Here is a 15,064-nt window from a genome sequence, read left to right on the forward strand (position 1 = left end):
CACAACTAAACTGTACATAACACTCACAGATGTGGCTATAGTTTCCTCTGTCTTTTCCATAAACCCCTTCCAGAAGTGACTAGCAAATAAAAAACTAAAATATGTATGTGAAGTAACTCTAGCTCATTAACAACAATGAACTGGACATTTTATTCACATGCAAAAACTTCTAAGTACACCACAAAGATATTTTTAAAAAATGCAGACAAGAAGTGTGTTTCGTTGGAAGTGAATTAAAGAAACATATTATACAATACAAATAATAGTTTTTTAGTTTTAATTTTTTCAATTTTATTTTAACACAATTGAATGATGGAACATACACTGACATTGACACAGTGGCAGAGCACTGCACTCCCGAAAGTGAGTCCAGTATGCTAACCACTGCACCACTTCGCTTGGTATTAGAAGTAAAATCAAAGGTGTAGGAAAATGATGCATGACTGCTAAGCTTGTCAGAGGCACAGCTAAACTGTTAAAGTTGTGTGTGACACTTTTCTATACCTTTTCATTTTTACTACTTTTCTAGTTGCAGGCAATGAATTATGTCTTAGTAATGATAATTCAAACTTGTACTTTTTTGTTTTGCTGTCAACACTGTCCAAGTTATTCCACCTAAACTATATGATGAATTGATGCCTTTTATCAATCTGAAGCAATTGTAGCAACATATCTTAAATTAAAATACTAAATTTTGGAATACTGTTCTGTTTCAGCATCCTCCCAGCAAACCTGATCCAGCAGTTGGAAGGAAACAAACACAGAATGGCGATGAGACTCCTCCTTGAAGATGTTGAGATAGTAAAACGTATGATACAGACTTTATTCTTCACAGTATTGTAAATTTAATTTTGCTTAGCAATTCATATTCTTCTGTTAACTAGCAAATAATAAGTGTGCTTCAAAGCAAAAACTAATCTTTGAAATAGTAATGAAAATATACACTCCTTTCTGTCTTCTATTTAGGTATCTATTTCCACATCTCATTGTGTATAATAAGTATGTGCTGTCTTTATAAGTTATAAATACTCTCCTGTATTTAGATGAACCATGGTTTTCAGTGACTCAACGTTAAACTAGTGATGCATGTTTACAAGATCAGTCATACATTGTTGGCCACTAGAACTGCAATATCATGAAGGATGTGAGCAACAAATGCCAATGGCATAAAGTGTACTGTGCTTGGATATGTAAATGTTTAAAATTTCAGATCGATATGGCATTTGTTGTGAAGCAGCCATCAAAATCTCGTATGTTGTGCTCTGCTGCATGTTATGTCACTGGGTGGTCTTCCATAGTTTTTGGCAACCGTTTGGTGGTGGCCATTTATTCTAGTTGACAGCTGGTGGGTTGTCATACCAATGTAAAATGCTGTGCAGTGTTTACAGCAGAGCTAGTATATAACATGGCTGCTTTCACAGGTAGCACACTCTTTGATGAGGTAGGGTAATCCTGTGACAGGACTGGAGTAGGTGGTGCTGGGTGGGTGGATTGGGCAGGTCTTGCATCTGGGTCTTCCACAGGGGTATGGTCCCTGTGGCAGGGGTTGGGGGGATGGACAAGTATATCGGGGAGGTTGGGTGGGCAGCAACACCACTTTGGAGGGGGGGGGGGTGTTGTAGGAAGTGTCTTGGGTAGTATGTTCCTCATTTCAGGGCATGGTGATAGATAACAAATGCTTGACGAATGATGTGGTTCAGTTGTTCCATTCCAGGGCGCTATTGGGTGACAAAGGGACACTTCTCTGTGGTTGGTTCTTGGGATGGCTGTGAGGATCAGGTGTGTGTGAGGATATGACACAGGATATATGTTTATGAATTAGGTCTGCAGAGTACTGCCTCTTTGTTAAGGCCATTGTGAGGCCTTCAGCATACTGGGCAATGGAGTTCTCATCACTACAGATGCATCTATCATGGGTAGTCAAACTGCATGGGAGGGATTTTTTGGTGTGGAAGGAGTGGCAGCTGTCAAAATGGAAGTACTGTTGGTGATTGGCGGGTCTGATGTGAACCAAAGTGTGCCTGGAGCCATCTGAGAGGAGGAGATTGAAGGCTAGGAAGGTGGCATAATGGGTGGAGGAGGACCTGGTGAAGTGGATGGAAGAGAAGGTCCCTTGGGCTACCATTATCCAACCCTCGTCCTACCCACAGTGTTCATCCTCCTCAACACCTTATAACATCCAGACACTGCATACCTGACCTTTTCAACCTATCACATCCTCCAGAAACCCCTACCAACACGCCATGAAATCCAGGGCCAAAACAATCTCAGAAAACAGTTGTTAACCTCTCAACCAAAAGCATTAGGCCCTCAAAAATTTCAATCCTGCCCAAAGGCCTTACATTCAGCCCTACTCCCAGGTTTTACCATGTTGGACCTGTGAAACACCTAGTCTCCTTCTCCTGTTCCTTACGGTGCAAACACTTCTTTGCCACCAACTCCTCCAACCAAAGCCAATCCAATCCTACATTAAACCCTTCCCCTCTCAATTCATACCACCATCCAACCATGACCCTTGCACATTCTCTCCTAACCAACCGCTGGTCACCTTCTAGGAATTCCCAACTACCAACTTCGCCTCACCGTCCTTCCCCAGTTCCCTCCATAAGGACAACAGCCTTTCAACAGAAGAAAGTACTGCCCTACAGAACCTAAAAATTTATCCTGACCTTATCATCCTCCTGGCAGACAAAGGTTCCACTATTGTGGTGATGAACTGGAGTAGCTACATGGCAAAGGGCCTCCCCAAGTTGTCCAACACCACCACCTAAAAGCTCTGCAAGGGTGACCCAATCCCAGAAGTCTATAACCTCCAGTCCCTGCTGAAATCCATAGGCCCTTCCCACAACCTCTCACTTGAACCCATCTCCATACTCACCTCTGCAATGGCCCACACACCTGCCTTCTATATGCTCCCAAAAATTCACAAACCTACCAATCCTGGGCACCCAGTTGTGGCTGGTTACAGTGCCCTGCTGAAAGAATCTCAGCCTTTGTTGATCAACATCACTAACCAATTGTCCAAAACCTAGCATACCACATTAAAGATATCAGCTACTTCCTGCACTGGCTCTCCACCATCCCCGCACCGTTACCACCCGGATGCCTACTCGCCACTGTTGATGCAACCTCCCTACACACCAATACACCCAAGGACTTTGTTGTCTCCCAACGCCCTGCAGATTGCAAAACCATGACTTCATACCTTGCACACCTAAACAACTGCATCCTAACACATAACTACTTCACCTTTGAAGGGAAGGTATGCAAACAAATTCGTGTACCTTACCCTCTTTCTTCCACAACCTTAACAGCATCTCTCCCATCCACTTCACCTGGTCCTGCTCCACCCATCATGCCACCTTCCTATATGTCAATCTTCTCCTCTCAGGTGGCTCCATCCACACCTCAGTCCAGTTCAAACCTACCAATCACCAACAGTACCTCCACTTTGACAGCTGCCACCCTTCCCACACCAGAAAATCCCTCACATACAGCTTGGATACTCATGGTAGATGCATCTGCAGTGATGAGAACCCCATCAAATGGTTCAAGCGGCTCTGGGCACTATGGGACTCAACTTCTGAGGTCATCAGTCCCCTAAAACTTAGAACTACTTAAACCTAACTAACCTAAGGACATCACACACATCCATGCCTGAGGCAGGATTCGAACCTGCGACTGTAGCGATCACACGGTTCCAGACAGTAGCGCCTAGAGCCACTCGGCCACTCTGGCCAGCAGAACCCCATTGCCCAGTATGCTGAAAGCCTCACAAAGGCCTTCACAGGTAGGCAATACTCTGCAGACTTAATTCACAAACAGATTTCCTGTGCCATATCCTCACACACATTTGATCCTCACATCCACCCCAGGAACCAACCACAAAGAAGTGTCCCCTTGTCACCTGATACCACTCTGGACTGGAACAACTGAACCACATCCTTTGTCAGGTATTTATTATCTATTATCATGCTCTCAAATGAGGGACATCATACGCAAGACACTTCCTCGATCCTCCTGCCTCCCCCCCACCTCCAGCCCCAAAGTGGTGTTCCACCACCCACCCAATCTCTGCAATGTCCTAGTCCATCCCTATGACACTATGACACTTCCACCCCTAAATCCCCTGCCACAGGGATCATACCCCTGTACAAGACCCACCTGTGAAAGCAACCATGTTATATACCAGCTCTGCTGCAACCACTGCACAGCATTTTACATTGGAATGACATCCACTAGATGTCAACTAGAACTACTGGTCACCACCAAACTGTTGCCAAAAACAAGGTAGACCACCAAGTGGCATAACATGCAGCAGAGCACAACATCCGAGATTTCAGTGGTTACTTCACAACCAATGTCCTCTGGATCCTCCCCACCACACCCGCTTTTCTGAGTTGCGCAGATAGGAGCTATCCTTACAGTACATCCTTTGCTCCCATAACCTTCTTCACCTAAACCTAAAATAACTCTCTGTCCCCCCACCCAGTAGTGTGTGTGTGTGTGTGTGTGTGTGTGTGTGTGTGTGTGTTGTACACCATCCTCTGCCTCAGTAACCACACCCAATTCAGCTAATTGTGTGCTGTTATCTCATGCCCTAGTCTATAAAATTGCAGGCCCAACCATCTGCCACCTACCCCCTCTACCTGCAATCCTAGCTAGCCAACAGACAGGTCCTCATTCTCCCATTAGCTCGTAGATGCTTCCCCCCAACCCATCCCCACCTCCCACCTCACTTCACCCCTCACCCCACCCCATACTGCCACCTCAACCCAGCACACTCACCATGGGCCAGTAAAGAGCTGGTAGGCAGCTGAGCACAATGTACACAAACAGGAGTGCGGATGTGAGTTAGTGTGTATGTGTGAGTTTGTGTGCATGTTTTTTCTACAGCTAGAAAAAGGAAGTGCATTCTGAAAGCTAGTTGAGCTCTGTACCTCTTGTCTGTGTGCCTATTGACAATGCAGTACTTCTATCTCTCAGTTAGTTATTTCTTTGTTTCTAAATAATTTGTAATTTTCAACCAGAACTTTCCATACCATGAACAGTTGCATCACCAAGACTAATTCTTAACACATGTTTCCTCATTTCATGTCTAGCTATAAATCACTTCAAAAACTGATTCATAAAGACATATTTAACAATTTGTGTCTTGTGTTCAGCTCATCTATGATAGACTGGCTGCACTGGAATGAAGTGCACAATGCTTATGTGTGTGGACAGCAGAGTGGGCATGCTTTTCTCATAGTGTTTCGTTCAGCCCCCTCACATAATACAATAATTCTCCCAGTTGGGACTATAAACAACTGTCAATTTTTCCTGTGGTAGAGGATGCCTCTCCAGAGAATCTGGATTAAAAGTGTCCACTTAAATAAACAAAGATACTGTAACTGGAGCTGGTTGTAGACATTATCCTTCAAAATTATCTGAATAAAATGTACTTTATCTCAAAGTATTACTTTTACAGGGCTATAAACTGGTACAGTTTCATGATTTTGCTTATTGAGTATGGTGCTCAAATTTCTAACCTCTATGTTAACCAAAAGAATGGTTTATCTACCATGTTTTTCTACCAAAATTCGAATTTTACTTAAAATTCAGGACAAAGTTTATATACTGTTTTACACATATTACTCAATATTTAAGCCTTTACTAACTCATTTTAATGCACTTAAAAATTATGAAATAAGTCAGTTTTCTTGGAAACTACTATACAAATTGGACTGAAACTCAAGATACTTCACTTTTGCATAAATCTGAATGCAATAAGCTACATAAGTTATGTGATTTGTCGAATTGCTACCCACCAGTACTGGCCTACATCTCATGTGGGCTACAGTTGGAAGGATGGGAAGTCCCACCATCTCTGCATTAAAGGCTAATTTGCATATGGGTGGCAAGCCACAAGCTGTAATTGCTTCCCCATATGGGTTTCTCATTTAGAAATCACAATTGCTTGTGGATAGTTTGTAAGAGGATTGTGTTATGCCTTGTGTAGGAAGAATAAATGTCTACCAGCACATGTTAGAACTCAACAGTGACAGAATGGTGACATGTCAAGATTGCGGTTTGTCATTCAATGATATTGTTTTTTGTACCATTCCAGATCCCATGACTGTAACACAGATATGGAATCTATGGCTTCAGGAGAGTCAGACTCCACACCATGCAGAATTTCCACACATGTAACTAGTATCTGAAAGGACAAACATACTGTTGAATCATCCATGCAGAATCGTAGAGATATATCAGGTGTCTTGAGTCAACAAATGGGCTTCTTTGGAGAACGACAAATATCCAAATGGATGGTATGGTGATGTCTGGAACATCATCAGAGATTATCAGCATGGTGACCATTGTTGTGGATTCCCGTGAATTGGCAACAGAGATATGGAGGCCAACAGTGGTGTACCCAATGACAACACAGGACACAAGAGTGGCACTATGTCATATTTTCACATGAGTTCTGATTATGATAGCTTTGGGGAGAATGAATATTACCAGATTTCATTCACATTATCATTTGGGCATAGCACCTGGCATGATGGAAGCGGTGCCACTACATACATAAGAGATTCATCTCTGGTTCACATAAATGGTAATTTGAATGGTAGCCACTACATTTCTGATTGCTATGGCTGGTGGCTGTTCCCTGTCTTTGAGGCATCTGTGATGTTATCTCTCAAGAAGATAATGAACAACTGCACATTGCCCATACCATCCTGGCCTACCTCGATGCCAGCAACTATGACTGATGAAGTCTGGCATAGAGTTGAAGTACCATACATACCTGTATCTGCCATCTGTGATTAGTTCAGCATGATGCCCAGGCAGGTTAGAGCTGTTGTTGTTGCCAAACATGGCAGCTGTGTTTGTATACTGAATGCACTCAGTTCATCCCCAAAATCTCCTGCATTTTAATGGTGTGTTCTTCCTATTGTACTGTATATGCACAATAAGTAAAATTTGGTTACTTGTTATCCTTCCTGATGTTGCAGTTTTAATGGCCAGCAGTTTATTTCACATCTAAGAACAGGTAATTTGTTTCTATGACTACTGGATTGGCTGTAGCTGGAGACAAAGTGTATTTGATATTCAAAACTGGTTAGTTTTCTCTGAAACTTCTTGACTGTTTAAAACTGTTTGTCAAACTGTGATTAATGGGCAATCTCCTGCTGACAGAACCACCCAGGCACAACTCATGACCTGCCTTGGAAATTCGCTTTTGCCAGTACATCTCTCCTACTTTCCAAACTTCATATCTCTCCTGCATACCTTGTCTAAGGTATCCAGGAATGACTCATGAGCTGCCCTCACAACTAACAGGGAGACTGCACGCACTTGTCATCACTGATTTTGTTTGAATTCATGGTATATGCAGGACTTGACCAGAAATGAAAATGAAAAATGTGGGAGCTCCAGATGGCCAAGAATTTAGAAAAAATAACATTTTTAGTATGGGTCAGGTGAGAGATGAGCCATTAACACTAGTGTAGTTTCCAGACAGTGGACCTGCCAGGTTAGCCTAGACTGCTAATGCGCTGCTTCCTGGACTCGGGTAGATGCACCAGCTCCGGATCAAATGCGCCCGGCAGATTAACAATGAGGGCTGGTGTGCTGGCCAGCCTGGGTGTGGCTTTTAGACTGTTTTCCACATCCCCCCAGGTGAATACCAGGCTAGTCCCCTTGTTCCACCTTAGTTATATGACTCGCAGACATCTGAACATGTTCACACTATTCCATGGATTACACTAGACGCAGACAGCTGGGGTACACTAATTCAATCCCGGAGGATAGAGGGGGGGGGGGGGGGGGGGGGGGCAGGAAGAGCATCCAGCCACCCCTTAACATTAACCTTGCCAAATTCTTTTCTAACAATGCCAACCCTGCGAAACTGTGGGATAAATGCACCAGGGAAAATTTTCCAGACAGCATTTCGTGCACCAGGAAGAGCACAGGATGGTAATCCACGTATTTTGGGGTCTACTCCCTATGCAGAAATTGTTTTTTTTATTCTAAATTATTACATTACTTATGCTGCAAATAAAATGAAATACTGCTCAATATGATGTATTTATACTATATTTGTAATAGGCATGAAAAGGAAAGGCAAAGGATAATTTGAGGCTGCAAATAAATTTAAAGTAAGTGAGTGTAAGGCATACATTACAGGTCTATATACAAAATTAGATACTTTTCTTATTTTATACACTCCTGGAAATGGAAAAAAGAACACATTGACACCGGTGTGTCAGACCCACCATACTTGCTCCGGACACTGTGAGAGGGCTGTACAAGCAATGATCACACGCACGGCACAGCGGACACACCAGGAACCACGGTGTTGGCCATCGAATGGCGCTAGCTGCGCAGCATTTGTGCACCGCCGCCGTCAGTGTCAGCCAGTTTGCCATGGCATACGGAGCTCCATCGCAGTCTTTAACACTGGTAGCATGCCGCGACAGCGTGGACGTGAACCGTATGTGCAGTTGACGGAATTTGAGCGAGGGCGTATAGTGGGCATGCGGGAGGCCGGGTGGACGTACCGCCAAATTGCTCAACACGTGGGGCGTGAGGTCTCCACAGTACATCGATGTTATCGCCAGTGGTCGGTGGAAGGTGCACGTGCCCGTCGACCTGGGACCAGACCGCAGCGACGCACGGATGCACGCCAAGACCGTAGGATCCTACGCAGTGCCGTAGGGGACCACACCGCCACTTCCCAGCAAATTAGGGACACTGTTGCTCCTGGGGTATCGGCGAGGACCATTCGCAACCATCTCCATGAAGCTGGGCTATGGTCCCGCACACCGTTAGGCCGTCTTCCGCTCACACCCCAACATCGTGCAGCTCGCCTCCAGTGGTGTCGCGACAGGCGTGAATGGAGGGACGAATGGAGACGTGTCATCTTCAGCGATGAGAGTCGCTTCTGCCTTGGTGCCAATGATGGTCGTATGCGTGTTTGGCGCCGTGCAGGTGAGCGCCACAATCAGGACTGCATACGACCGAGGCACACAGGGCCAACACCCGGCATCATGGTGTGGGGAGTGATCTCCTACACTGGCCGTACACCACTGGTGATCGTCGAGGGGACACTGAATAGTGCACGGTACATCCAAACCATCATCGAACCCATCGTTCTACCATTCCTAGACCGGCAAGGGAGCTTGCTGTTCCAACAGGACAATGCACGTTGGCATGTATCCCGTGCCACCCAACGTGCTCTAGAAGGTGTAAGTCAACTACCCTGGCCAGCAAGATCTCCGGATCTGTCCCCCATTGAGCATGTTTGAAACTGGATGAAGCGTCGTCTCACGCGGTCTGCACGTCCAGCACGAACGCTGGTCCAACTGAGGCGCCAGGTGGAAATGGCATGGCAAGCCGTTCCACAGGACTACATCCAGCATCTCTACGATCGTCTCCATGGGAGAATAGCAGCCTGCATTGCTGCGAAAGGTGGATATACACTGTACTAGTGCCGACATTGTGCATGCTGTGTTGCCTGTGTCTATTTGCCTGTGGTTCTGTCAGTGTGATCATGTGATGTATCTGACCCCAGGAATGTGTCAATAAAGTTTCCCCTTCCTGGGACAATGAATTCACGGTGTTCTTATTTCAATTTCCAGGAGTGTAGTTAATGATATACATATGTTGGGGTGATATTCATTGCAAATACTGGGGAGTAGTCATTTTCTCAGCATCATGCACATGTTTTGAACATAGCATTTTTACAATTATGTGGGTGTTTTAAAGCTTCCATTGAAACAAAAATTTGGCTTACATTCATAGAAACTTCTTCCTCATCGCACAGTTTGGCAGCAAACCATGTGTAATATATAATTTCACCATCTCTGTGAGGTAAGGGCAGTTTTGAAGCTTTTTGATCAAACCCTTTACCTGATGATAAAAACAGGCACCACAGGGTTGTACTAGTAGAGTGCATTTGAGTGGGAATCACTTTAATACTGCCCAGTGGGAATTATACACAGTCATATCACAAACAAAATTTAATTTCCTGTCAATTCCTGACCCCTAAGAAATACAGATACAGGATCATTTTTCAACAACTTGCACATACATTGAGTCATGATATACATATAGGTTTGTCAGTAAAAAAATTAGCAGATGTATCACTTCTTGTAGTGGCATACAACTACATTACCATAAATGTGATACATCACAAGGAGGAAAATTCTCCTACCTAGTTGCCAAAGAACAGAGAACTGAATCAACATGAACAATAGCATCAGTCAACCTTGCTTGTTTAACTTCTACTGCAACATTGGTTGAGGCAAAATAAAAACATCCATCATGAAACTCTGGTGGACTGTACAGAACATCAGTCACCTGTTGTGTCTACATCATGTGTGTCACTGGCATTCAGCTATCTAAAAGACTATCTGAGACTTAGAGACTGACTACAGTATGGATTTTGATACTTCAAAAGTGATGTTCTCGATGGTCCATTACTGTTTTGTGGTGGACATACTGATTTTGCTTTAACTAATGTTGTAGTTGAAGTTGGACAAGCATTATTGACTGTTGGTATTGTTAATGGTGATTCATCTCTCTGTTCTCTGGCACCTAGTTTGAAGAATTTTTCTCCTTCTGATGTTATCACATTCAGGACATTTATGGTAACTCAGTCTTATCCTGCTACAAGAAGTGATTTGTCTGCTAATTTTGTTATTGACAAACCTATATGCTTAAGAACTCAATGTATGTGTAAGCTGTTGAAAGATGATTCTCTATCTATATTTCTTATGGCTTGTGGAATTGATATGAAATTTAATTTTGTTTGTGATATGACTACATATAATATAGTATTTATGCAAGGGTACAGTGACACCTGTAGACTGAAGGATGTAACACATTGTCTAATAGACTATGTAATGAACTACATTCTGATCTTTTGGTTTTGATCACGAGATTGTGGAGCCCATGACATTAATTGCTGGTCATCAGTCCCACCATGACCGATCAGTTGGTTTCTCAATTTCCTTTTCAAGAATTCATGAACTTCATGAAAAAAGTGTGATGGAGCACCATTCTGTTGATAGATGAAGTCCACACTCTTGGTCTTGAGTTCTGGTATGAGCCAATTTTCCAGCATACCCAAATACATGTGTCCTGTAACGGTCTTTTCAAAGAAGAGAAAGGGACCATAAACTTTAAACTGTGAGACTGCACAGAACAAATTAACTTTTCATGAATCTACATGATAACATGGTTGTCCTCTGTCCCACAAATTCACGCACTGTGCCTTTTCACAGTGCCATTCATAAGAAAATGTTGCTTTATTAGTGAAGATGAGTTTTTCACAAAATCCATCCTCTTCCATAAACTGTTGCAGTTGAGCTGAAAATTAAAAATGTCTTACTTTGTCATCAGGACTCATGGCTCATAGTAACTGCAAGAGGTGAAGCTTCAGCTTCAGTCATTTCTTTAAGATCTTTCAAATGGTCAGTTGTGGTATGTTCAGCTCTCTGCTTACTCTGTTCATTGATTTCTGTGGGCTATGTGGAAACTCACCTGTATGCAATCAACCATTTCTTCAGTCACTGCAGGCTAACCCATTGATTTCCCCCTTCAGAGGCATCCTGAAGCCTTAAAATACATGCACCATCACCAAATGGAGTTGGCAGTTGAAGGTTCTTTGTTGAACTTTGTTCTGAAGTGTTGTTGCACTGTCAAAGTAGATTTATGTGAATGCATTTCAAGCAAAACTTGTGCTTTCTCAGCACCTGTCACCATCTAGCCTAACTGCTCACTGCTCTGCACTCATGGGAGAAATCTAAAGTGCAGCTGCAACAATACAAAATTTTTCTATATGAGTGTTGGATTTTGTGACAATGTGTGAATTGCTGTAGCTACAGTGCATTTATAAAATACCTTGACTCATTTATAATACCCTTGTGTATTCAATTATTTTCTCAACACTTCTGGGTATTTTTATTGAGGTCTTATCCGATGCTGTTTTCTTCCAAATAATTATTGATAATTTGAATAATTTTGCCTTACACTCTTGAGTAGAGGAATCCCAGCAGGAATCAGAAAATTGTGCTTGTGAACAGCTACTGCTGGATTTAGAATCTCCTTGTAACAATTCTTGAAACATTCAGAATATGGAAAAAAATATAAGTTTAACTGATTTTTTTATTATATGAGTGCATCTCAAAAAAATTCTGTAAATGACATTGTAATTCTCTGACAATCAGTATTTACTCACACATTTTTCTAGACAGGACAATGTAAGCCCCCTCCCCCCTGTATATTCATATAATATTCTATTCATAAACATTTACTTAAGTTTATGACAATCTGACTATAGTGAAGGGGTTTGTTACACCAGACATCCAAGTCAGTACCCTATAAAACCATTTGCTTACCACTATCTTGTGCTTTGCATTGTATAATTGTAGGAAACTATATCTAATGGCTGTCCAGTAATAATAAAAGCCATTTGATTTAAACTTTGTTTATGTCACACAGGACAACTATCTGGGCTCCAATTGCTCTCACGTAGGTCATGAACACATTTTTTGCTTAGTCACAAAGATCAGTTTTTTTCGCTATATTGGCATTCAGAAGAATGATATTCAGAAGATATATACATGTTACAAAATTTTAGCAACACAATACCCCCAACTCATTTTCATACTAAAAGTTTACAATAATCTTGTGGCTTTGATTGGATTGATAAAATCATTAATATCAAAGCAAATATTTCATTATTAGTTGACAACAAAAATGTCAAATGATTTCAGAAAGAGGGTCTCATCGAGCAAATATGGATAACAAACAGACTGTAGAAAGTCAAGTATGTTAATAATTCAAATCATAAATTACATTGTGTGTCTTCACTACAAATGTTCAATCAAATTCAGATATCCAAACCAGTCATATTTCAATCAAAGAAACAACACAAGTATGAAATGTAAATGATATGGTAGAAAATTATAACCATACAATACAGAAAGTAAAGTCACTGACACTTTTTGAAATGACCAAACAGTTAGCAATACAGAAATACAGAGCAATAAAACAAAAATAAGCTCAGAATAATTTAAAAATAACTCTTTGACTGTATTCTTTTCTAAATTTAAAGTTTTGATGGGTCTTAAGCAAAAAACAAATAAATCATAATTTTGTTAATATTATGTCTGCTATAAGAGAAAACACACACTTCTACACAAGTAACTCCTTGCAATTGTATTTTATTTGGCATTGTGCCTCAGACAGCTTCTTACTGGACTCCTGTTCACTTTTGTTCAAACAAAAATCACTTTTGCTTGTCATGTCAAAATGGCATATACTTCCCACAAAATACTAATTGTCGCACTGTGCTGCCCCAATTGACTACACTGGTGTATTGACCTAGTTCCTCTGACTGTTTGGCTGTTCTGCACTGCCCACTGCACATGCACAGCAGACAATACTGCTATTGGCGACTGATTTCCATGACACCACATTTCACTGACACACGTGCAACAGAATGGTGTGGCCTCAACACTGTGTGTCACGTGGCATCCTTCACCATGTGCACATGATTTCATGAAACAGAGAGTAGTTTCATACACTCAGTTCACATCAGCAGTTCCTAGGTAGGCATTATTGTTCCTTATGGCATTTCCCCTGTGGACTGATGCTTAAATTAAACAAAATATTTGCACAGTTTAACACTGTTGTGATGTGTGGTCATAATTCAAATTGCACAACAACACTTTACTCATCAGCTCTGTTGTCCTCATTACTGTCATTGTTACTGTCTTGTGCATCTATGTCTATAGCTATAATCTGCAAGCCACTGTGAAGTGCATGGCATCCCACTGTACAGCTATTAGGTCTTTTTCTTGTTCCATTCAAATATGGAGCATGGGAAAAACTATTGCTTAAATGTCTCCAGTCTCTGTGTGCACTGTAATTGATCTAATATTATCCTCAAGATCTCTATGGGAGCAATATGTTGGGTGTTTTGGTATATACATAGATTCATCATTTAAAGCCATTTCTTGAAACTTTTTCAGTAAACTTTCTTGGAATACTTTCTGTCCTTCTTCAAGAGTGTGCCAGTTCAACTCTTTTAACATCTCAGTGACACTCTCCAACATTTCAAACAAATCTGTGGCCATTCACATTGCCCTTCTCTGGATGTGTTCAATAAGCACTGATACTCCTACTTATACCAAGTGCACACTGGCATTGTTACCCAACTAAGTACATATTTGTTCAGTGTGTGGTCAACTATTCTATTAAACTTGAGTCACAGTTCTTCTATATGCTCCTGCCTGAGCTGAAAGTTTCAAGTTTGTGACTGAGGTTTGACACTATGTATTCTCTGTCTAGTTTACTGAACATGTAAATCTTTCTGCTTGTTTTACTCGTAGTTGCCCTTTGTGTTTTGGTATTCATTGTTGCTATAATTGCCTCGTGGTCATTGGCACCATTTCTGATGTGGACATCTCCAGAGAGGTCAATCCTGTTTCTTGCCATTAGATATAATATATTTCCATCATGAGTGTAATTCTGAACTGTCTGCTCTAGGTAGTTTTCAGAAAAGGCATTTAGTAATGTTTCAGAGGATGAACTGTCATGGATACCACTAACAAAGCTATAATTATCCCAATTGATTGTTGGAATATCAAAGTATCATCCAATGATTACAGGAATGACCCAAGTATGAGATTGGAGCCCACGTGACAGGCATCTTTTGTTCCAACATGTGCCACATTCTGTAGTTAGTTGCATCCTGTTCCCTCAAGGGCTGCTGAAATAGCCTCTTCAGCATAGGCCTCCATAGATATACACTGAGTGTACCTGGTGTTTCTCCCCATCCCTTGCTGCCATTTCCTTAGGGGGTACCATTATTTACCATATGTTTGAACTTATTTACATCTTAATTACTTATTTATTACTTAATTATGTACTGCACATCTTCTTTTCCACATCAAGCTTCAGTATCAGGACACTTAAGGTAAAGTATATTTGAATGGTCTATCTTAGTAACATGATGTAGTTATTTATAAATGGGCTAAAACTTATTGATGGCTTGATCAATTCT

General features: G+C 41.7%; 1 protein-coding gene across 2 annotated transcripts in view; it reads left to right on the forward strand.

Moving 5' to 3' along the window:
- The window catches only part of LOC126183680 (rho guanine nucleotide exchange factor 17), a 380,446-nt gene that overhangs the window by 176,533 nt on the left and 188,849 nt on the right, over window positions 1-15,064 (forward strand). For both annotated transcript variants that reach the window (XM_049925856.1, XM_049925855.1), the window contains one exon: window positions 717-808. In XM_049925856.1, the coding sequence (XP_049781813.1) occupies window positions 717-808 (92 nt within the window). The remainder of the gene's footprint in view (window positions 1-716; window positions 809-15,064) is intronic.

This window comes from Schistocerca cancellata, chromosome 4 (assembly GCF_023864275.1).
Source record: "Schistocerca cancellata isolate TAMUIC-IGC-003103 chromosome 4, iqSchCanc2.1, whole genome shotgun sequence".
Lineage (NCBI taxonomy): Eukaryota > Metazoa > Arthropoda > Insecta > Orthoptera > Acrididae > Schistocerca > Schistocerca cancellata.